Source organism: Montipora foliosa, chromosome 10 (assembly GCF_036669935.1).
Source record: "Montipora foliosa isolate CH-2021 chromosome 10, ASM3666993v2, whole genome shotgun sequence".
Taxonomy (NCBI): Eukaryota; Metazoa; Cnidaria; class Anthozoa; order Scleractinia; family Acroporidae; genus Montipora; species Montipora foliosa.
In genome coordinates this window covers 34845831-34868330 of record NC_090878.1, presented here as the reverse complement: position 1 = coordinate 34868330, position 22500 = coordinate 34845831, and the positions used below count along the sequence as shown (strand labels likewise).

General features: G+C 42.9%; 2 protein-coding genes across 2 annotated transcripts; one reads left to right on the top strand and one right to left on the bottom strand.

Moving 5' to 3' along the window:
- The first annotated feature begins 14487 nt into the window (after nt 1-14487).
- LOC137974251 (recQ-like DNA helicase Blm) lies at nt 14488-17101 on the top strand. Its single transcript, XM_068821120.1, has 2 exons — nt 14488-15204; nt 15625-17101. Exons 1-2 carry the CDS (start codon nt 14564-14566, stop codon nt 16478-16480), a joined length of 1497 nt encoding a protein of 498 aa, XP_068677221.1. The 5' UTR covers nt 14488-14563; the 3' UTR covers nt 16481-17101.
- Nucleotides 17102-18964: 1863 nt separating this feature from the next.
- Nucleotides 18965-20596, bottom strand: LOC137974253 (uncharacterized). The gene is made up of 2 exons (XM_068821121.1): nt 20458-20596; nt 18965-19933 (listed from the first exon to the last, which is right to left on the bottom strand). Exons 1-2 carry the CDS (start codon nt 20536-20538, stop codon nt 19070-19072), a joined length of 945 nt encoding a protein of 314 aa, XP_068677222.1. The 5' UTR covers nt 20539-20596; the 3' UTR covers nt 18965-19069.
- Between the last annotated feature and the right edge of the window lie 1904 nt (nt 20597-22500).

Here is a 22500-nt window from a genome sequence, read left to right as displayed (position 1 = left end):
CGTGGGACTCCCTAAGGGCCAGTTTTTCTATGTGATAACGCTGGATCAACAAGTGATTCACAGGCGGACAAGGGTAATTAATGTAAAGAGACAGTTAAGTAGATCCCTTGAGCCAACAACGTATCACCCTCAGGAGGGGTTCAAATCCCGCTCAGGGCAATCCCGCTCAGAGCAATTACAGTTTTCCCCAGAAGTTGTCCAGTGTTGAGTTTCCTGTAACTTTCTATATATATATATATATAGCTCGCTAGTTTGAGCACTCTGGCATGGCTTAGATGTACCACATGTGTGGGACATTTGGGGTGGCTTTATAAGCTTAACCTCCATCCCAGACATCAGCACTGCACTGATGAGGCCCAGGCCTTTTATCAGTTTATAGTTGGGTTAACCCAGGGCGAAGCCCTATCAGTCTGTTTTTTCGTTCTCGCTTTCGCTTGCGGTATCGCTGCTTTGGCCTTTGGCCCAGCAGAGTTATGTCAAGTGCTGATGTTGATCCCCAGCATAGCTGGGCTGATGATGTTTCAGATGATATGTCTGTCGTGTCTTTGGATGGTCCTCCGTCTTATGCCCAGATGGCCCGACCTGGCAGCCGTCCAAGAGTGTTGAGTCAGTCTATGGAGGATGATTACATTATGAAAAATGAAGCCCGTCTTTCGGATTCCGAAAAGGATCGGATCCACCCGCTGAATATTCTTCCTGAGCGCCCTTGTACGGCTCACTTTGTCCTTCCTACTAAAGATGCGCCTTTGTCTCAAGTCTTCACAGATTTTAAGAATTGCGGCATTCGTGCAGCTGGTGTTAGGTGTTTGCAGCGCAGTCCTAATGGTTTTGTATCAGTAACGTTTTCTACGTCCGAATACCGTGATTGTTTTCTTCGCCAGTCCTCGTTCATCTCTCGTCGTGCTCGTCGTAATTCTTCGTCATTCACTTTCGTGGTAATCTACGACGCACCTTATGAACTTCTGGATGAAGCCCTTTCTCATCGTCTTAGCCACTATGGCTCTGTTCATGGAATTCGTCGGTGTGGCCTCCAGGGCTATGATGGCATCCAAAGTGGTACACGTGTGGCTAGAATGGAGTTGTCCGAGTCAATTCCTTCGTTTATGCGTTTTGGTAGGAAGCTCCTTAGGATTAAACACGAAGGTCAGATCCCCACCTGCCGTAAGTGTCATTTTCCAGACCATGTTGCCAGAGCGTGTCCTAATGTCGTTTGTTTTAACTGTGACCAGCTTGGTCACACCTTCAGTGACTGTACAGAAGACATTAAATGCAGCATCTGCAAGGAGGATGGTCATTATGCCATTGATTGTCGCATGTCCTGGTGGCGTCGCCCTGCCTTGGCTGACATTGACGTTCCTGCAACTCCTGTGTCTCATCCTTCGCATCCTTCTACTGATGTGCCTCCTGCCGTTTCTCCACCTCCTTCGGATGTTCATGAACGCCCTCCGCCTGTTCCCTCGCCTCAGCCTTTGTCCGATGATTCTTCATCTCAACCGCCTTCTTTTGTCCCACTTTCTGCGCCTCCCTTGCAGTCATCATTATCGCCGTCGCCGTCGTCTTCGCCTTCTTCTGGTGGATCTGCTCCTCAGGATTCTCCGTCTCCTTTGCATTCTACGCAGTCTACTCAAGATTCCTCTCAGCAGTCTGCAGACCCTTCACAGCTCTCGCAGTCTCAATCGCTCTTCGAGTCTCCTGAGCCTCCCTCTGACCCTCTTCCGGTTCCTTCCCCTCCATCAAGCGTTATTACTGGCACGCCCACTGTATCTGATTTGCAACTTGCCGCTGAAGTTCCCTCACAATCTCCTCCTACTGTCTCAGATGAAGCCTTGGCTGCTATGGAAATTTCTGAAGTTAGTTCTGTTGTTTCGCCTCCTCCGTCTCAGAATTCTGTTCGTGCTTTTGTTTCGCGTGTGGCGCCCAAGCGTAAGCCTGCTAGGTTGGACCCTGCTGATGGTCCTCCTCCACGTAAGTCTACTACACCCTTGCCGGTTAGCTCTGGTAGGAAGACTAATAACCCTCACACTTCATGATTTTTCAAATTGTTTCCTTAAACTCTAGGGGATTCAGTAAACGTTTTCAGAAATATCTTATTGATAATCTTCATGCTTCGTACGATGTTTTTTGTTTTCAAGAAACGTTTATTACTGATCCTGAAGTATTTTGTGCTTTTTCTAAAGCCTGGCGTGGGCCTTGTTTCTGGTCTCCCGCTGTTGGAAAACGAGCCGGCGTTTTAACTTGCTTTTCTGATTCCTTTTCGGGTATAATTAGGAATTGGAAAAGAGATGTATCTGGTAGGGTTATTAGTCTTGTTTTTGAGCTTGATGGTTTTAAGATTAATTTAATTAATATTTACGCGCCTACTAATCCGACTGAAAGGAAAGTGTTTTTTGATAATTTGCACGAGTATTTTTTGCCTTCTGACGCCGTTATTATCGCCGGAGATTACAATTGCTATGATCACCATCTTGACAAGTTTGGTGGGAACTTTGTTCCTGCTAAATATCTTTCTGTTTTTCGTTCGACTTTTTCTTTGTCAGATGCCTGGCGTAAGTTTCATCCAAGGCTGCGTCAGTGCACTTGGTTTAATTCTGATTTTTCTATCGGTTCCCGGCTTGATAAGTTTTTTGTTTCTCAGAGATTTATGTCTGCGGTTAAATCCTGCGAAATTAAACCTTGCCCTTTTTCCGATCATGATTTTGTCTATCTTTCTATCCAGTCCTCTGGGAATAATTCCCGTGGTCCTGGTTGTTGGAAATTCAACAACTCGCTTTTAAATGATAGCGCGTTTTGTGAATATATTACAACTTGCATTGATGATCTTTCTGGTTGTCTGCAGCACTTTCCTTCAGTCAAGTCGTGGTGGGATTTCTTTAAGCATTCTATTCGTTCACAAATTACATATTTTTCTAAGAATAAGCACAGGGAGCTCTCGCACGAGCGCGTTCTTTTGGTTAATCGCATCATTGATCTTAAGCTTAAATTAACTTCTGGTGATTTGTCGGTTAGCTCTGAAATTTCCGGGCTCGAAAGTGAACTGAAGGCCCTCACCTTGAAAGAGTTGGATGGCTCTAAGGTTCGCTCCAGAGTTCAGTGGCTTGAAGAGGGAGAAAGGCCTACTCGTTATTTTTTTAAACTTGAGCGTGAGCGCTTTGAGCGTAATATTCTTACTTCTATTCTAGATTCTAACGATGTCGAGGTTTTTACACGTAAAGAAATTGAGCGTGCACACGTGCAGTTTTATTCAAGTCTCTTTTCTAATGAACCTATTGATCTTCCTTCACAACAACGTTGTTTAGATTCCGTGGAAAAATTCCTTTCTCCTTCTCAAAGTATCTCGTGCGAGGGTCTCCTGTCTAGTGAGGAGTTATTGAACTCCGTCAGAAGTCTTAATACCGGAAAGTCACCCGGATCTGATGGGCTGTCGGTGGAATTTTATTTACATTTTTGGGAGTCTTTGGGTCCCCTTTTGCTTTGTGTTGCTAATAGATGTTTTGCTGACGGCGAATTATGTCCCTCAATGAAGGGCAGTGTCACCCGCTTGATTTTTAAGAAGCGTGGTGACGTCAAGCATTTAAAGAATTGGCGGCCCATCTCTCTTTTGAATGTAGATTACAAGATAATTTCTAAAGCGATTACTTTGCGCCTCTCTAAAGTCCTTGAGCACATTATTCACCCGGACCAGACCTGTTCTGTTCCAGGCCGAAGCATTTTTTCAAATGTTACCCTTTTGCGCGATGTCCTTGACTACATTCAACGGACTGATGAGTCTGCCATTTTGATAAGTCTTGACCAGGAGAAAGCATTTGATCGAGTCAATCGTTCTTTTCTTCTAAAGCTCCTTCAGGTTTATGGTTTCGGTCCTGATTTTTGTCGATGGATTTCCACCTTTTACAACGGCGCATTCATGCAAATTACTCTGAACGGTTGGCTCACTGATGTTATTTCCCTTGAGCGTGGGGTGCGTCAGGGGGACCCTCTGTCTCCCCTGCTTTATGTTCTTTGCGTGGAGGTCTTGGCCTCCCTTATCCGCAGCTCTCCTGGGATTGAGGGGTTTCTCCTTCTTGGTGCAAGAGGACTGCAGGCGCGTGTTCGCCTGTATGCTGATGACACCACGGCGATCCTCAGAAATCTTCGATCCTTGACCAACCTTTTTGATTGCGTCACCGTTTATGAAAATGGTTCTGGCGCCAAGCTTAATCGTAGTAAAACTGAAGCAATGTGGTTAGGGGCTTGGAGAAGTCGTTCTGATGAGCCACTTGGCCTCACTTGGGTTAAGAAAATGAGGATCCTTGGTGTCATCTTCGGCACTATCCCTACCGAACATTTGAATTGGCAGCCCAAGCTTGAGAAATTGGAGAAATCCCTCAATCTCTGGAAATCTAGGTCCTTGTCCTTGCCTGGCAAGGCTCTTATTATTAATATGCTTGGCTTAAGTAAGCTGGTTTACCTGGCCAGAGTTCTCACTCTGCCAGCCTGGGTCACTGCACGTGTTAATGCTTTGATTTGGCCCTTCCTCTGGGGTTCAAAGATGGAAACGGTCAGCCGTAATACCTTCTTTTTGAAACCGAAGGATGGGGTATTAATGTCATTAGCCTCCCCTTAAAGGCCCAGGCCTTAAGACTGGCGGGGATGGCTTATGTTCTCAATTCTCCCGAGGATTCTAGCTTTTTTATGCTTAAGTACTTTGTTGGTCGCCGTTTATCTTGTCTGCGTACCGAATGGCTTTCTTTGCGTGATAATTCTGCTCCTAGCGCTGTCTTCCCGACTCCTTTTTACGAAGCTTGTTTGGATACCTTGTCAAGGGTGGGTGACAGCGCTCTAGTTTCTAAGGTTCTCTATAAGAAACTCTTGTCCGTTGAGTCATCCCCGCCAATCCTACATCGACAGTGGTCTCTTGTTATCGGGCCAGGGTTTTCTCTCGATGGTCACTGGTCTCTCGTCCGGGATCCTTTTACAGAGAATTTTAAGAATGATGTTATTTGGTTAATTATCCTTCGTGGCGTCAAGGTGCGCGATTCTCTCTTTAACTGGGGTGTTATCTCTTCTAGTCAGTGCGCCTCTCGTCCCCGACGTGAGACCATTGACCATTGCTTTTTAAACTGCGGTAGGGTCAAGAGGGTCTGGTCGCATTTTGCACCTGCCCTCTCCCTGGTGCTTGGTTCCCAGTTTGCTATAAGTCTTTTAACCGTGTTTTTCTTTCGCTGGTCCTCTGTTAGTTCTAAGAGGGCCCGCATTGCACGCCACTTGGTGAAATCCATACTCTACGGCATTTGGATCTTTCGGAATAGGGCCACCTTTCAAAACAGAAGAGAAGACCATCGAGCAATTATCTGTTATGTCCGTAATGATTTAAGACAGAGGGTCTTCCTGGATTCTAAACGCCTTTCTCAATCTCGCTTTCGCGATCTTTGGCTTCTGGACGGTTTTTGTGCCGTGGAGAATGGACTTCCCCGAGTTATAATCTAGTTGTACATTTAAATCCTTGTAGCCTTTTGTCCGTGCGCTGTTCGCGGTGTCCGCTATCAGGGGCTCTCCTTAGGGAATTTGCGCTGTTCATGGACTCTACCGTTAGGGCCCCGCGCTCTGGCGGCTAGCTGCTTACTCCGGCTTTTGGTTTCAATCGGTTTTTCTGTGCTTCCTCTTCTTTAGTGGTGTGTGTTTGTAAATAGCTGGTTTTAGTTTTTAATTGGAATAAAGGTTGTCTTTCATGAAAAAAAAAAATAGCACGTTTGTGGTAGACTAATTGGCTTTTATCTTTTTTTGTTGGACCCTGTCCTAAGTACCTGCCGGGAGGGAACGGCGTGGGTCCTACCCTAAATTGTTTTTTCGGTGTCTCAGCCTACGCCTGTATCCCCTCTGTGGTCTGATATTGTGGAGAATACGCCTGTGCCTCCCTCTGTTTCTGGAGCTGGCCAATCTGATTCGCCATCCCACATGGATACCAGTCCTGGAGGCTCTTATCCTGATAGAGTGACTCTTGTTGCTGTTGATTCTCGTCCAAAAGTTTCCAGTGTAGCTCCGCGTCGCAGGTCTTATCTGTCTTCTTTTGAAAGAGAGCATTTTGATGTTTTGAATGTCATGCCTGATCGTCCTGCTTCTGCATACTTCACACTCCCTGACAGCTCAGTTACGACCAAGCAAATCTTTGATAGCTTGGTGAGAGATGGTTTTCCTCCGACGTCAGTCCGTTGCCTTCAGAGATCCCAGAATGGGTCAGTAGTCCTCACCTTTACGAAAGAGGAGATCCAAAACAAATTTCTGAAGCAGTCGGCTTTGTTTGTTGGAAACCAGCCTCATGCAGCTCATCTTGCAGGCAGAGCCTTGTCTTATGTTGTTGTGTACGACGCTCCCTTTGAGTTACCTGACTCGGCTTTGGCCTTCCGTCTGTCGAAGTATGGCACTGTTTACTCCCAGCGTCGCTCCTCCGTCCAGGGCTTCCCCCAGGTCCAGAATGGTATCCGTACTCTTCGCATGTGTATCGATGACCCCATCCCGTCGTACTTTCGTTTTGGTAAGTACCTTCTCCGTGTACAGTACCAAGGCCAAGTGAAGACCTGTAGAAGATGCAACGAGCCAGGTCATTTGGCCCAAGAGTGTCGTCAGATACTCTGCTTTAACTGTGAAGTAACTGGCCATCATGCCCGTGATTGTCCTGCTGGGGTTCGATGCTGTATTTGTAAAGAACCTGGCCACATGGCCATTGACTGCCGCCACTCTTGGTATCGCCACCCGCTTTCGCATCGTGATGCCGTTGATGCTGAGCCCCCGAGCCAGCCTGCTGCTGACCCTGCTCCCGTGGATGTCCCCCCCACTACTCTAGATGCTGAGAATGCTGATTCAGGTGACGTGGATCTTGATAGCCCCCCAGGAGAGAATGCAGAGGAAGATTCGGCAAGGTCTGAGGACGATTCCCTGGAAGATGAATTTGACCAGCCCTTGGCCTCGGCCATTTCTTCTGAGCCTGCGCCTGACCTTTTAACTTCTCAAGGCCTCATCAACGATTTCCCTGATGTTCAAGTTCCCGGAGTGCAAGAATTTCCCGTTTCTTCCCTGACCGATACGAGTGTTGAGAGTGACGAGTCTGAGCCTGAGAGTATTGCCACATCTGAACTGATGGATTCCGACGCTGTGCCTGATAATATGTCTCCTGTGTCTGAGCGGCCCTCTCGCCGAACGAAGAGATCTCGACATGGCTCCTCCCGACGCGCTGCTTTGGGCAAGTCGTCTCGTCTGTCTGTAGTAAGTGAGGATGCGCCCACTTAGTTTAACCTTCTTAAAGTGCGCTACGATTAATGTTAGGGGCTTAAGTCAACGTAAGTTTTCGCTGGTCTCTGATTTCTTTCGTGCTTCACGCCTAGACTTTTGTTTCATTCAAGAAACTATGATTTCGAATGACGCTGTTCTGCGCTCCTTCTCCTCTTCGTGGCCGGGCCCCAGCTTCTGGGCCCCTGCTGTCGGGAGGAGTGGGGGGGTAGCTATCTTATGTTCTGATGTTTTTCGTAATAATGTTTCTGTTTGGCAGAAGGATCAAAGTGGGCGCATTCTCAGCTTACTTGTTAAGTTTGACGATTTCAATCTTAATCTAGTTAACCTTTATGTGCCGACGATTTCGGCTGAGAGAAAGATTTTCTTTCAGTCGGTCCCGTCCTTTTTTCTTCCAAAGTCCCGGCTCCTGATCGAGGGGGATATGAATTGTTTTGACTCGGCGCTTGACAAATTGGGTAGGTCGGTTTCCCTCGACTCCGGCTTCTCGGACCTAAAATCTCGCTGTAACCTCCGTGACGCTTGGCGTCTTTTGCATCCCCGAGACAGGCAGTTCACCTGGTTCAGCCCAGACCATTCAATTGCCAGCAGACTGGATACCTTTTTGGTCCCGCGGCTTCAGTGTAATCAAGTCACTAGGTGCGATATTCTCCCATGCGTTTTCTCAGATCATGATTTTGTTATTTTAGACTATGATATTGCGGCTCTTCCCCTGCGAGGCCCGGGAGTTTGGAAGTTTAACAATTCTCTCCTCGATGACGAATCCTTTTGTTCAGAGATTTCGGATTTAATTGAGCAGTTTCTGGCCTTTCGGCATTGCTTTGCTTCTCAGCGCGATTTTTGGGAGTGTTTAAAGTCTGACATTAAGCTCACTACGATCGCCTTTTCTCGTCGTAAACACCGTTTACTCTCGTCCCAGAAGGTTTTTCTAACCAATCGCTTAATTGCCCTGAAGAATCGTTTGGCTTCGGGCGATGTTTCTGCTAGTCCTGAAATTCTGTTTTCAGAGGCTGCTCTGCGGTCGCCTTTAGATTCCGAGCTCGAGGGTTCTAAGATTCGCAGCAGGGTTAAGTGGGCAGAGGAGGGGGAGTCTCCCTCTGGTTTCTTTCTCGGTCTTGAAAATGAGAGACACGAGAAAGGCTCCGTCTCCTCTGTCTTTGATTCTGAGGGGCAAGAGGTTTTTTCCCTCCCTGACATGATTCAAGCTCACGAGCGTTTTTATTCTTCCCTATTTTCTGAAGAGCCAATTGACCCTGTAGCCCAATCCCATTTGTTTGAGCACGTTACCCGCCGGTTATCGGAAGCTGAGCGCGAATCATGCGAGGGTCTTCTTTCGTTGAACGAGGCGTCCGAGGCCCTTCGCCTCTCTAATAGGAACAAAACGCCCGGTTCTGATGGCTTAACTGTTGAGTTTTATTCTGCGTTCTGGTCCCTCTTGGGGCCCCTTTTAGTTGATATGTTTAATGAGTCTCTCGCCCATCGTGAGCTGTGTGACTCTATGAAATCGAGTGTTACGCGTCTTGTTCATAAGAAAGATGATCGTAGAAATCTAAAAAACTGGCGTCCCATTTCGTTACTGAATGTAGATTATAAGATTTGTTCAAAAGCCCTTTCCCTCCGTTTGAAAAAAGTGTTGGGGTCTATTGTAGACCCTGATCAGACGTGTTCTGTTCCAGGTAGATCTATTTCTTCTAATTTGGCTCTTCTTCGCGATACACTAGATTTTATTGAGAGAACCGGCGAGACAGGTATTCTCGTCTCTTTAGACCAGGAGAAAGCCTTCGATCGCGTTAATCGGTCCTTTCTGATGAATCTTTTAGAACACTTCGGTTTTGGGCCCTCCTTCTGTAGCTAGATTTTCACTTTGTATAACGGCGCTTATATGCGTATCCTAGTTAACGATTTCCTTTCCGATCCTGTTCTTTTGCTGCGGGGGGTCAGGCAGGGCTACGCCCTGTCCCCTATGCTTTATGTTCTCTGCGTTGAAGTTTTAGCCTGCCGTATTAGGGACTCTCCCGCGATCGAAGGCTTTCTCTTGCCGGGGACTGGTGGTGTCCAGTTTAAAGTCGGCCAGTATGCTGACGATACTACGGCCTTTGTCAAAAACGATTCTTCCCTTTTCTCACTTTTTGATGCGATTGCGTTTTACGAGCGTGGCTCTGGTGCGAAGCTTAATTTGTCTAAGACTGAGGCCATGTGGCTTGGTGCCTGGAAAGACCGCCTTGACGAGCCACTTGGTCTCACTTGGGTTAGGAAAATGAAGATTTTAGGCGTATTCTTCGGTACTGTTGACGTTGAGAGCGATAATTGGGAACCGCGTTTGTCCAAACTTGACAAAACTCTTTCTAGATGGAAGTCGCGATCCTTGTCCTTTATTGGGAAGGTCCTTATTTTGAACATATTAGCGTTAAGTAAGTTGCTCTATGTGTCGCGCGTTTTAGTACCCCCTAAATGGGTTTATAGTAAACTTAATAGTCTGATATGGCCCTTTTTGTGGCGCGCTCGATTAGAGACTGTAGCTCGTAAATCGCTTATTTGTTCTGTTGATAGTGGAGGTTTGGGTTTAAAGGATTTTTCTTGCCAGGGCCGCGCCTTGCGGCTTGCGGCTCTAGTTACTTCCGTGTCCGATTCTAGTTTTAAAGGTTTTTACCTTGCTAAATATTTTTGTGGCTCTGTGTTAGCTCCTTTGCGGCCGGAGTGGGCCGGGCTGCGTGATAACCTAACTCCAAGCGCTGCCCGCCCCACTGCCTTTTATGCGAGTGTCCTTTTTTCCTTTCAGGCCAATGATTTACCTCCTGGGTTTACTTACACGTCTCGCGCCTTTTACAAGGTTTTGCTAGCGAATTTCTGCACCATCCCGATTTTCCCTGTCCTCTGGTCAGGCTTCGTCCCCTCTCGGTTTTCCCTTTCTCGGCATTGGGGTCTGATCCGTGATTCATTTACTGAGAACTACAAAAATGATCTTGCATGGTTGATTACCCTCCGTGCCGTTAAGGTGCGACGTTCTCTTCACACCTGGGGCTATATTCGCTCGCCTCGCTGTGCTTTATGCGCCCGTCTAGAGACCATTGATCATTGTTTCTTGGCTTGTCGTAGGGTTAAATTGGTCTGGTCTCGTTTTGTCCCTATGTTATCTGCGCTTTTGTCAGCCCCCTTCGTTCCCAATTGCCCCTTCGTGTTTTTTTACCAATTCCCGGTGCCTGAAAGCAAGTGCCTGCGTCTGCTTTTGTACATCGTCAAGTCGATTCTGTGCGGTATTTGGAAATTTCGTAATAAGGCTACCTTTCACAATGGTGGAGAGGACTCTAGAGCTATCGCTAAGTTTATTATTGCTGATGTAAACGTAGGATCCACGTTGACTTTCATCGCTTTTCTCAGGCTTAGTTTAATTCTATCTGGGTTCATCCAGCTGTATGTAAAGTCCGTGCTGATAAGCTTGTATTTTTCTTTTAGCTGTAGCCTCTTCTCTTGAGTAATTTTGTAAATATTGCTTTTATTTGGTTTTTGAATAAAGTTTTACGATATCACTGTCTGCAGTTAGATATAGCTCTTTGGCATTACAAAGCTTTTGCTTTCATGTCCAAATTGAACACTCTACTGGGATGAGTCATTGCCGCTAGCAATTGCGCATGCTCACTAGCTCGCTAGTTTGAGCACTCTGGCATGGCTTAGATGTACCACATGTGTGGGACATTTGGGGTGGCTTTATAAGCTTAACCTCCATCCCAGACATCAGCACTGCACTGATGAGGCCCAGAAGGCCGAAACAGTACTGTCTGCAGTTAGATATAGCTCTTTGGCATTACAAAGCTTTTACTTTCATGTCCAAATTGAGCACTTTACTGGAATGAGTCATTGCCGCTAGCAATTGCGCATGCTCACTAGCTCGCTAGTTTGAGCACTCTGGCATGGCTTAGATGTACCACATGTGTGGGACATTTGGGGTGGCTTTATAAGCTCAACCTCCATCCCAGACATAAGCACTGCACTGATGAGGCCCAGAAGGCCAAAACAGTACCGTCTGCAGTTATATATATATATATATATATATATATAATTAGTAGTGTAGGATGGGAACAGAAATCGATACAACAAAGGAAATGAGTGAAAATGTGTTCAGCCGGGAATCGAACCCGGGTCTCCTGGTTACCGGTCAGATGCCTTACCACTAGGCCACTGAACCAACCCCGCCATTCAGCCGAATTGGAAGGACCTTTATATGGCAAGCTCTGAGGAGAATCGCACATTTTATTTATATATATATATATATAATTGTTATAGAGAACGAGGACGGACAACTTCGAGCGAAAGAAAATATATACATACAGTAAAAATTCTTAAAATGACAAAAAAAATTAATGAAAAGGCGTTTCGGTCTGTGACCTTCATCAGTTGCAGTGCAAGTGAATAGTAAATTACAATTTCCTTAAATGAGTTTATAGTATAAAAGATAACAAAACATTACAAAGATGATTACATAACAGGGCGTGATAACATATATTCGCAAAAAATTAACAAGTGATGAACAATCGGTAATTACTACTTGTGAAACCGATGACAATACGAAACGAACCCTCAGGGAAAACAAACCAAAAGATAAAATAAAGGCTGTTGAGTCCACTGAGAATGTCAAGGAGCTAGCGTTACAAATAAAAGGGCGAGCGTTAAAACAAAATTCAGGTATGGTTGAGGCCTTACGAAATTGATCATCCACTAATTTGGAAGGGTAACCTTGTTTTATTCAGACAGACGTTTCTTCAAAGCCAACGGATAGCCATCTGTACCTCCCACCATAAAGTGCTCATCCTAAACACGTTTTTAAGGTTATTCCTTATGGCGTAGCTACAAGGTTACAAAGAAACTGCTCGGAACAAATTTTCCTTGCCGAGAGAACTACTGAATACAAGGGTTATTTAGTCAATCAAGGTTACCCTTCCAAATTAGTTGAAGGTCAATTTCGTAAGGCCTCAACCATACCTAGAAATGATCTACTTAGGACTCGTGCCAGATCTAAGAAGAAATTATTTCCATTTGTGACCACATTTAATCCAAATTTACGATGTAGGTCGCATCATCAGCAAACACCTAGCGATTTTGGAATCCAACCCTAAATTAAAAGAGCTTTTTCCTTCAAATTCCATCATAGCATCCTTTCGAAGATCTAAAAAACTTAAGGAATTGTTGGCGCCATCTCGTTATGGTCCCAACACCGAACGCGAAGAGATTGTTGAGGCTAAGGGTTGTTTTAAATGTAAAAGAACAAGATGCGATCTCTGTCGCAACTTCTTGGTTGAATCAAATTCCTTTCTAAGTTTTCAAGCAGGCAAAAGTTACAAAATACAATCAAAACTTTCTTGTGATTCCAAGAACATTATTTATTTGGCTTCGTGCAAGAAATGTCGCCTGCAATACATTGGTTCTACAACAACTGACTTTAGAGTTAGATTTCGCAACCATAAGTCTGCTATGGTCACTAAGAAAAAGACTTGTGAGGTAGCGGTACATTTCGACAAAACACCACATGACTTAAGCGACTTCTCATTTCAATGTATTGATCAAGTGCAGGAGACTGTCAACAACTCATGCAGCATCGAGAAACTCCTTATCACTAAAGAGGCATATTGGAGTGCACAGTTGTTTTCTTTGGCACCTTTGGCTTGAATAGGCGTCAGGAATTTCACTCGAAAAAAAGAATAAACTACAATTAACGTAGAGATCACACGTAAATTGGGTGGTTGTCAAAGGTCCCAGTCTCGGATACTGTTAGCTTTGTTGGCGCTAGGTAACCCATCTGGGAATTTATTACAATATTGTTGTTTAAGGGCCCAGTTCGGGGCGCCTTTTGTGCCCTGTCGCGGCATGGTTTCAGGGGCTTTGATTGGGATTTTTGTTTTAACTGTCGCCCTTTTATTTGTAGCGCTAGCTCCTTGACATTCTCAGTGGACTCGACAGCCTTTTCTTTTCTTCTTTTTTCATTTTATTTGTATGTTTGTATTCTTTTATTTTATCTTTTGGTTTGTTTTTCCCGTGGGTTCGTTTCGTATTGTCATCGGTTTCACAAGTAGTAATTACCGATTGTTCATCACTTGTTAATTTTTTGCGAATATATGTTATCACGCCCTGTTATGTAATCATCTTTGTAATATTTTATTATCTTTTATACTGTAAACTTATTTAAGGAAATTGTAATTTACTTGTTACTTGCACTGCTACTGATGAAGGTCAAAGACCGAAACGTGTTTTCATTAAATTTTTTGTCATTTTAAGAATTTTTACTGTATGTATATATTTTCTTTCGCTCGAAGTTGTCCGTCCTCGTTCTCTATAACAATTTTAAATTATCTTCTCGAGGTTTGGAGTGTGAATCACCAAACCAAAAAATGGGTAGAAGTCCTCATCAACTTAAGAGTGCTCAATAGTTGAACTAGAGCAAGAATTAATTGATAATGCAAGAGTGAGGTTATTTGGTCATTTAATCGCTACTCTGAGTTTCATGCTCCATACGGAGCAATCGTCAGGCAACTGCCAGAAAAAACGGTTACAATCAAAGATATTTGAAAATACAGAACAATGCACAATAGATGCTAAGCTTGTTACGTGACGTGTCACACGGGATCTTCATCATTAACTAAGTGAAAACATTTTTCAAGAGAAATTTCCTAGCATGTCTACAACCCGATACAAGCTCATTTCTCCTGTCGAGAGTTGACATTTCTGGCCTGCGTAATATGAAAAATTTCTCCCACAGACACAAGTTGCATCTCTTAGTTACATTCGAATAAGACCTAGCTTGTTTCACTTTCCGCCATCTAATGTCATATGCAATGTTCCGATCTTTTAAGCTCCATATGTACTTACTAAGCTCGGTAGTATGTTTGTACCGCTCATTACGAAATGAACATGTATGGTTTCTGTATCTTAATTTAAAAGCAGTTTCACAAAGTCCGATGTAGGTTTCCTTCGTGGTGTTAGTGGTGACTTCAGCCTGGTAGATGACATTTTCCGCGTTGCAGTTTCCATCCATAGGGCACGAGTTGGGTTTCCGAGCCAGGAACCCCGTCCGCAAATCTCTAGACGAAGAAATATTCTGTGGTTTAACCCGCCGTATAGCAAGAGCGCGGCAACAAACGTCGGGAAATGCTTTCTTTTACTTATCGATAAACATTTCCCTAAATCTAACCCCCTTCAAAAAAATTTTAACCGTAACACACTAAAATTCAACCTCGTTCCCAGGGTCCTCTCCTACTCGGCCCCAGTGGCGAGAGAGAGAGACCCTGGTCTGGTCTGGTCACGTGTCTAGATGACAAAAAAAAGTTCCTGGGAGGGGTATCTTCTATTGAATCTTTTGTCGCGCTCTGGTTTTGTCTTTGTCAAAGCGAGGCTGTCACCATCGAGCGTCCCTCCTCGCAAATTCGCCATGTTTTACAGCAGTCTGCATTTCGCTATTGTCAACAGTAACTACTGGAACATTATTCTCAAGCCTAAACAAGTAAAATGCTTGGAGGCAATATATTTAGGAAGGGATACCGTTGGGGTGCTGCCAACGGGTTACGGGAAGTCGATCATTTTCCACCTTCTACCGGGTCTTTTCTTCGACAAAATCAACTCTCAATCGACATCCTCTTCCTCTTCGAGTCATCCTGTTGTTGTCGTTGTTTCGCCGTTAAATTCATTAATCAGTGATCAGATCAGGAGGAGTACCGAAGGAAAGATTAAAGCGACTGCTCTCAAAGTTAGAAAGACCACGAACAGTGCTAATTTAGAGTTGGATGACAGCGAAACAAATCCGACGTTACTCAAGGAAGCGAAATACGACCTAGTGTTTACACATCCCGAATCTGTTTTGTCTTGCAAAAAAGGATTGGAGCTGTTTCAAAGTTTACCTTACCAACGATCCGTACAAGCAGTAGTTGTCGACGAAGCCCACTGTATTCTTGAATGGTAAGCGATAATAAACATTATTTGCATCTTTAAGGTTTAAAAAATGTGCACACGACACTTCATGATGATCTGCATATGCAGATTTTTGTATCATGACATCACTATCAGAGACCTTAGATATTCACCACATTTTATTTTCTGCTTCATTCAATGTCCTTTTGGTGTGCTGTACCAAACTGTTAAGGTGCTGAATGTGTATTTTGCTTCCTGTTTCTTCCATGAGATTTACAGTGATGCCACTGCTAGAATTAAAATACTAAATGATCTTAATTCCTTAACAATAGTAACAAAAGAATAATATTTCTGCAAACAATATACATACAGCAAATACATACATATATGTATGTATTAGCTGTATATATATTAGATAATAATCATAATTAAACTTCCATTCATGGACTTCTCTTGATTTTGTTTTAGGGGGGATGATTTCCGAACAGATTATGCAAACCTTGCCATGCTGTGTGCAACCTTCCCTAATGTACCAGTGGTAGCTCTAACTGCCGCAGCAAGCAAGAAAGATATAGAGGTCATCAAGCAATCACTTAACTTGAAGAACCCTTTAGAGGTAATAGCCAATCCAAATCGCCCCAACATCTTTTACAGAAAAGTTTTTCGTAAAGGGATTGATGTGGAATTTTTTGAGAAGCTTTTGGAGCCCATAGCACTTGACCTCAAGGGAAAGAAAGTAAATTACCCAACTACAATTATGTACTTGCCCTTACGCTGGTGTGGATTTGCTTTCAAATACTTTGAAAAGCAACTTGGTGATGAGCAGTACTACCCTTCAAGTGCAGAAGCAAAGCCAGAAAACAGGCTCTTTGCACAATACCATGCCCCTCAAACAGCAGCAATGAAAGAACAGATTCTGCAAGAACTTTCAAGATCTGCATCCAAAGTAAGAGTAATATTTGCTACCGTTGCAATGGGAATGGGTGTAGATATCCATGCCATAAGACATGTTATTCATGTGGGACCACCTCGCACGGTGAGGGAATATTTCCAAGAAACTGGGCGTGCAGGACGCGATGGGAAAAAATCTTTTGCAACACTCTATTACAACAATAGAGACATTGCCAAGAATCGCGAAGGACTTAGTGCTGACATTCGCAAATTCTGCTGCTTAGAGGACAGTTGCCTAAGAAGATTTCTCTTAAAAACTCTTGATGCCATAGACACTCAGTGTATTGGCCATCTCTGCTGCAGCTACTGTGAATCTGTATGTGACTGTGACGAATGTCTACTTAAGTCCTGTCAAGTCAATTGCCTTCCCTGAATATTTATTTTTGTATAGTCATCAAGTGACATTTTTCTCGCAACCTCTTAATAGTAGTCAAGGAGTAGTTGATTCACCAACAATATTACATTTGTAGTCCAGGGCTTTGCACTGGCACTGCCTATTAGCCTGGGAGGCTAGGAAATCTTACATACATGTATGTTTACTTCATAGTCACCATTTTCTGATGCACCTTACATCTTTACCCCAGCAGAGACTGGGCCTCCTTTCACAATATGTTGGATGTGAATCATAACTAATATTGTTAAGACTGTCTTAAGGTGGCTGGAACCAGTTTCACTACTTTTAAGGACCTTTTAATTAGAAGGGTTGTCACGACACAACCGTATCACGTAAAAGAAATGTTATGGTACCATATCAAAAACCAATTATTACTTAACAAAATGCGCTCACTATTTTGACGTAATAGGTTACCATGGCAACATGAAAGCTCTACAAAAACACCCTATATTTCGTCTTTACTTGCTTATATCTTAATAATGAACTCGGTGACCCCCATTTTTTATTGTAGAATAGTAATTAGCATCTTGAGATAGAACTATCAGCAAAGTTTAAAAAAATTCTTGGGAGCCAATTCAGAGCTACCCTAATTTTTCGAAAATTTAAGGTAGCTCTGAATTGGCTCCCAAGAATTTTTTTAAACTTTGCAGATAGTCCTATCTCAAATTGCTAATTACTATTTTACAATAAAAAATGGGGGTCACCTAGTTCATTATTAAGATATAAGCAAGTAAAGACGAAATATAGGGTGTTTTTGAAGAGCTTTCATGTTGCCATGGTAACCTGTTACGTCAAAATTGCGAGCGCATTTTGTTAAGCAATAATTGGTGTTTCATATGGTACCATAACATGGCTGTTACATGATACAGTATAGTAGTTATAACCCATCTAATAAGAAGGTCTCTAAAAGTGGTGAAACTGGTTCCAGCCACCTTAAGTTCAACAGTAACAGTACTACAGTTAAAACCTGCATAAAAGAACAAGTAGATTTACAACACTTGGGCTGAAATTTGGTCCAAAAGCACCATATACATAAGAACCGATTCAATCTGAGAAATGAAAATTGTTCTTATACAACAAAAAACCAGCTGCCAGTTAGATTAGAATAAAATACTGGTGTACAGCACTAAGTAGCTCATTATGTGCCAGACCATCGCACACAGAGGGTTTCACAGAGGGTTTCACTTAAGTGGAAAACATCTTGGAAGGTACATGACTTTCTTGTCTTTTCTTGCAAAGAAAGTTCAAAGTTCATCTTCCTCATCTTGCATCAAGGGTGCATCCAGCATCAGATTTTTCTTGTGTTTTTTCAACCATTTGTCCAAATCAACTTGGTCAAGAGTTGCCAGAGGGTCTGCAGAAATATCTTGGAAAGAGTCATGCTTGCGATTGGGAATGCTGTCAAATGGTTTTAGATCCCGAAGGTCATTCAGTACAATCCTCTCATCAATCTCAGATGATTTGTGGCTGTGTGTGGAGGAATGACTTGTTTTACCCACCTGATGGTCAAAGTTTTGGACAGTGTGCCTTTCTCCCCCAGAGGCTCTACTAGACCGATCAATTGCATTGTCTGTCTTGTTAGGACCCATTGCTTTAATAGCCTTTTTAATGTCTTTGTTACGGTTTTCTTGTAGCAAATCAATCTCGATGTTTTTCCCAACACCTCCCTTCCAATTTGCTGTAGAGGCCCACATGCAGTGGTGAGCTTCTGCTTCAGACAAAAGAACATCATTTTGGATAACACTTATCAACATTTCAATGGCATAAGCATTAAATCCTGGTAATGACTTAAAATAGGGCAGTAACACTTTATGCAGAGTGGCAAGTGTCTCACCATTCCCCTCTCTTACAGCATCCTTGAAATCAAGGAGAATCAAAAAGTACTTAATGAGACATGAGGAGTAATTGTTAACAAAGTCTGTGTTTTCCAGGCATGATTGGCTATCCTCAGAAGCAGACAAGGACTCAACCTCATTCTCTTGGTCCTCTTCTTCTCGAGTAGGACCTGGGAATGAGGTTGAAGGGAGAAGAAGAAACTCATCAATAAATTTATCCAACACTGAATTGAAATACACTTGCTTGTTGTTACCCGTCATCATGATGTGAAATAATGGCGGTCTGTTGTTGGTTGGATTGCCATCCTTGTTTGCCATGTTGAAGTACATGACCAGAGCCTCAATGGTAAAACACTTGCCTACACTCATGAACAACTGTTCACAGTCCTCGTAGTGTTTGACATCTTGTGTAACATTTCTGCGTTGCAATTTTTCTCTAAAAAAACGGAGGGTACCTATCTCTCTCCCTGAATTTTTATAGAGCTTCTTGAAAACCAGCTATAAAAAAACACAAACAAAATATTTTTGAGCATGATTAAACCCTGGAAACCTAATCCTTAATTCTTTTCTGTTCTTGAGAAAAACATTATATTATATGCTTCATCTGTATGCTGCTGTGCAATTTAAGCCCAGTGCAGACCAAATTGAGAGAGATTATTTTTAACTGATCTTGATCTCTAAGTTAGTTGGAAAGTGTGTCCAGCAGACAAAAATAACTGTTGTTATCATCTGATTACAATGATTGTACCTTAAGAAAACTCCTTTTAGCATGCCAATCAACAATCCTAAAAGGGTAAAGATGATCGAGCCTATCCCTGGGAGTGTGGCATCCCGCTCTCAAGTCTTTTGCTCCGGCCAGCCTCACCCTTGTCAACTGATCTCCAAAGCAAGGAATTTTAACATCCACAAGAGGATCATCTTCGCTAGGGACTGGTGGAAGATGAGAAGATGGCTGGTCTGGCCTGGATGGGGCTGAAATTGGTGGAGCTGGTGGAATGTGATCTTCTTCAGCAGGGTTACAAAGACCAGCTTTTGCATAAAGTTCACGGACCCAAGCCTCGAGCTGATCCAATACATCTACCAGGTCTGAATATTTCTTCTCATCTTTCATGAGAACTGGTAGGGGCACGACAACAGACTGGGTTCTCATTTCAGCTGAATATCGACATGCTGTATGTGCTGGCAGAACATCTTTTAGAACATTGAAAGCAGGAAATGACTCGCATAAAATTCTTCCTAAGAAGATTTTATACCTTTCTCTCATGCACTGGATCTCTTGAACAGACAGAGTCAGCAAATCCATCAAGTTACAGTCGTTAAGGTTTTTCTTAGGGCCATTGTCTGGTATGTTGCTTGAAGAGATTCGATCAAACACCATGCTTGTGGCTACAGCATGCACACTACTATTTTGTTGGTCAGAGCGCATGTCATGGACCTTGACATCCCAGTCAATATTGTCCAGTACCAACACAAATGTTTTGCCCTCCTTTAAAAGCTGCACTGCACGGTCCAAGAAGTGCTTCCAAATTTCTTCCTGGACTGTGTATTTCATTGACTTTGCTAGGCACACACCATACTTGTGTAACCTGTCAACGAGCTGGAAAGGATTTCACAGGAGCAAATTACAAATAAGAAAGGATAACAATAAGCAGGGATGGATTCCAAAATACCCAAGAGGGTGGTCAGGACACTTAACAGCTCTATGCTAGATACTTTGTTTTCTGAGACAGAATTCTATAGAAATAGTAACAAATTTCAAAGTTGGTTGGAGCCCCTGTTGGCCCAGGTAGCTTAATTAACAGCCCATGATTAGGTACAGTTTGTACCATCACGTCAATTTAAAGAAGTCACTCCCAAGCTGAAATAGAGCTACATGTAGTTTACAAATAATATCAGTATGGTGAAAAAAATCATATTTTAATTTGTATAAGGCAGTGTCTGCCTCACTTAAAGTGTAGCAGTTTATTACATTTTGAAAGGAAAAAAACAACACGCGAGATAAATTGCTACAAAATTTACCCTTTTTGTTATAGATTACATGGTAGTAAAAAAGGTGGAAACAATATTGCGTGTTTTCTACACTGTTTTCCCTGATTGTTAAAACTGTTAGAAATGGTGTACCTCTGTACTTGCATCCCCTTCAGTAAGTAAAACAGTGTTAACTCTTTGAATCCGACTCATCTCCTTACATCTATTGAACATAATGATTCCATAGATTAGTGCCAATGGGACTGTCTTGTTTTCTGGGCTGCCACTCAGAAAAATCATATGGGAGAGGAAGCTGAATACTGTCGGACATAGAGTCTGGATCTCTTTTATGATCTCTGTAAAGCTGAGAGTACTCATGGCATCATATCCTCTAGCTCTGAGCACTGAGCTTGTTTCCCTTCTAGCAGCATTTACCAGTTCTTTGTCAACTTGACACAACATTTCTGCTAGCCTCTCAGTTTGAACATCCGATGACTTTGACCATGAAAAAAAAAACATGCAATCACACAGTCTTAATTCAGAGATGAATATAATATTCTGTGCAAAAATGGCAGTTCAAAGAGCTATATACTATATACTAGGTAATTCAACTTCCCTGCCCCCAAAATCACATTTAAATGTCAAAACTTGTCTCTGATTTCTTTTGGAAATTAGGCATAATTATCAATACAATTTATAAATAAGTAATGGAATAAGTTGAATCATATAAGCCCCCCTAAGGAAGGCAGAAGGCAAATATATACCTGGCTTTCACTTTGAACAACACTTTCCTCATGATTTAATGGCATAATAGACAGATCTGGCAGGTCTGAGAAGTAACTTTGAACAGGCTGAAAAAGGAAGGAACTGTTATTAATACAACAATTATTAAAACTATACTTAACAAAAACTGACCTCGAGCTGGGGAAAAAAAGGGGGGGGGGGTGGGGGGGATTTGTTTTAGTTGCCCTGCAGGCATTTCTTCCTTCAGCCCTTTTTTTTTTCTACCCCAAATAAGGGGGCTGGAGGGAAGGGGCCTTAATCCACCACTTCCAACTTCGTGACTAAGATCAGAGATTGGAAATAATATGTGTTTCCTATTTTTACGAAGGATATTTTATGCACAATAAAAGTAAACAACGCCAGGGTTATACACTGTATTCATTGCAAAAATACTGCATGAAGGGGGAGTGTTCCGGTAATCGGTTGACACTACACAATGGTAAGAAAACAACAAAAATGTTACACTTAATATTATCCATCATTTTGACTGTAAAAAAAGGTTGAACGTGAGTATGATGGATTATTTTCGGATTTGTTGATGGAAAGTTTCTCTGAGCGAGGCTACGATCTGCTCCCGAACACAAAACCCAATGCAAACAAATAACAGAAAATTACATCTGCACGTTTTTTTGTGTACAATGTCACTTTTATTTACTATATTGGATACGAACAAGTTATTTGTAACCAACCTGAGCCTGGGGATCCTCTTGGAGATTGCTGGAAATCATAGATCGACAAATTGGTCGGCTATTCTGTAAATACGTAATGAAATTTGTCGCTTTGAATTATTATTGCACGTATGACAACGCGGGCTAATGCACACGTACAGACACACATCCCAGATAAATTAACAAAAGAGAGAACATTTATATACCTCTTTTCCAGACGACGATTGAGGTGGGTTGACTATGTCTGTCCTCGGCTGAAAACAAAGTTCGCGACGGCGACTATTTTTATCAGAGTCCTTCGCCTTTGCGCTCTTGGGCAAAGTACGAGCGACCGATGGCGAAATTTCTATACATCTCTTGACTCGTTGAAATGAAGACTGACTTTCTGTTATCAATACTCTGAAGTTTTCGAAATTCTTTAACCGTCTTTCGCAAGGTCGGCACAGTAAATGGGGCAGTGTTTTGTCGTGGATTAAAGGACTGCCATAAATTATCTCCGCCGTTGCGAGCAAAGCACGATTTCCTTTTCCAAACAGATTCCTCCAAGACGAAGTGTCACCAACTGATTTACACAGACGGCAACAACTTGAACCCGATGACTGATAAACCTTTTTTGGCGTTTGTGGGAGTTTTCCACTTGACATTTCACCTCAGACCTTCACATTATATTGTTGACTTCACGGATACACGTGCGTTCACTTTGTTTACCTTGAATCGCAGCACTTTTACTTTCCCACCCAGGCAC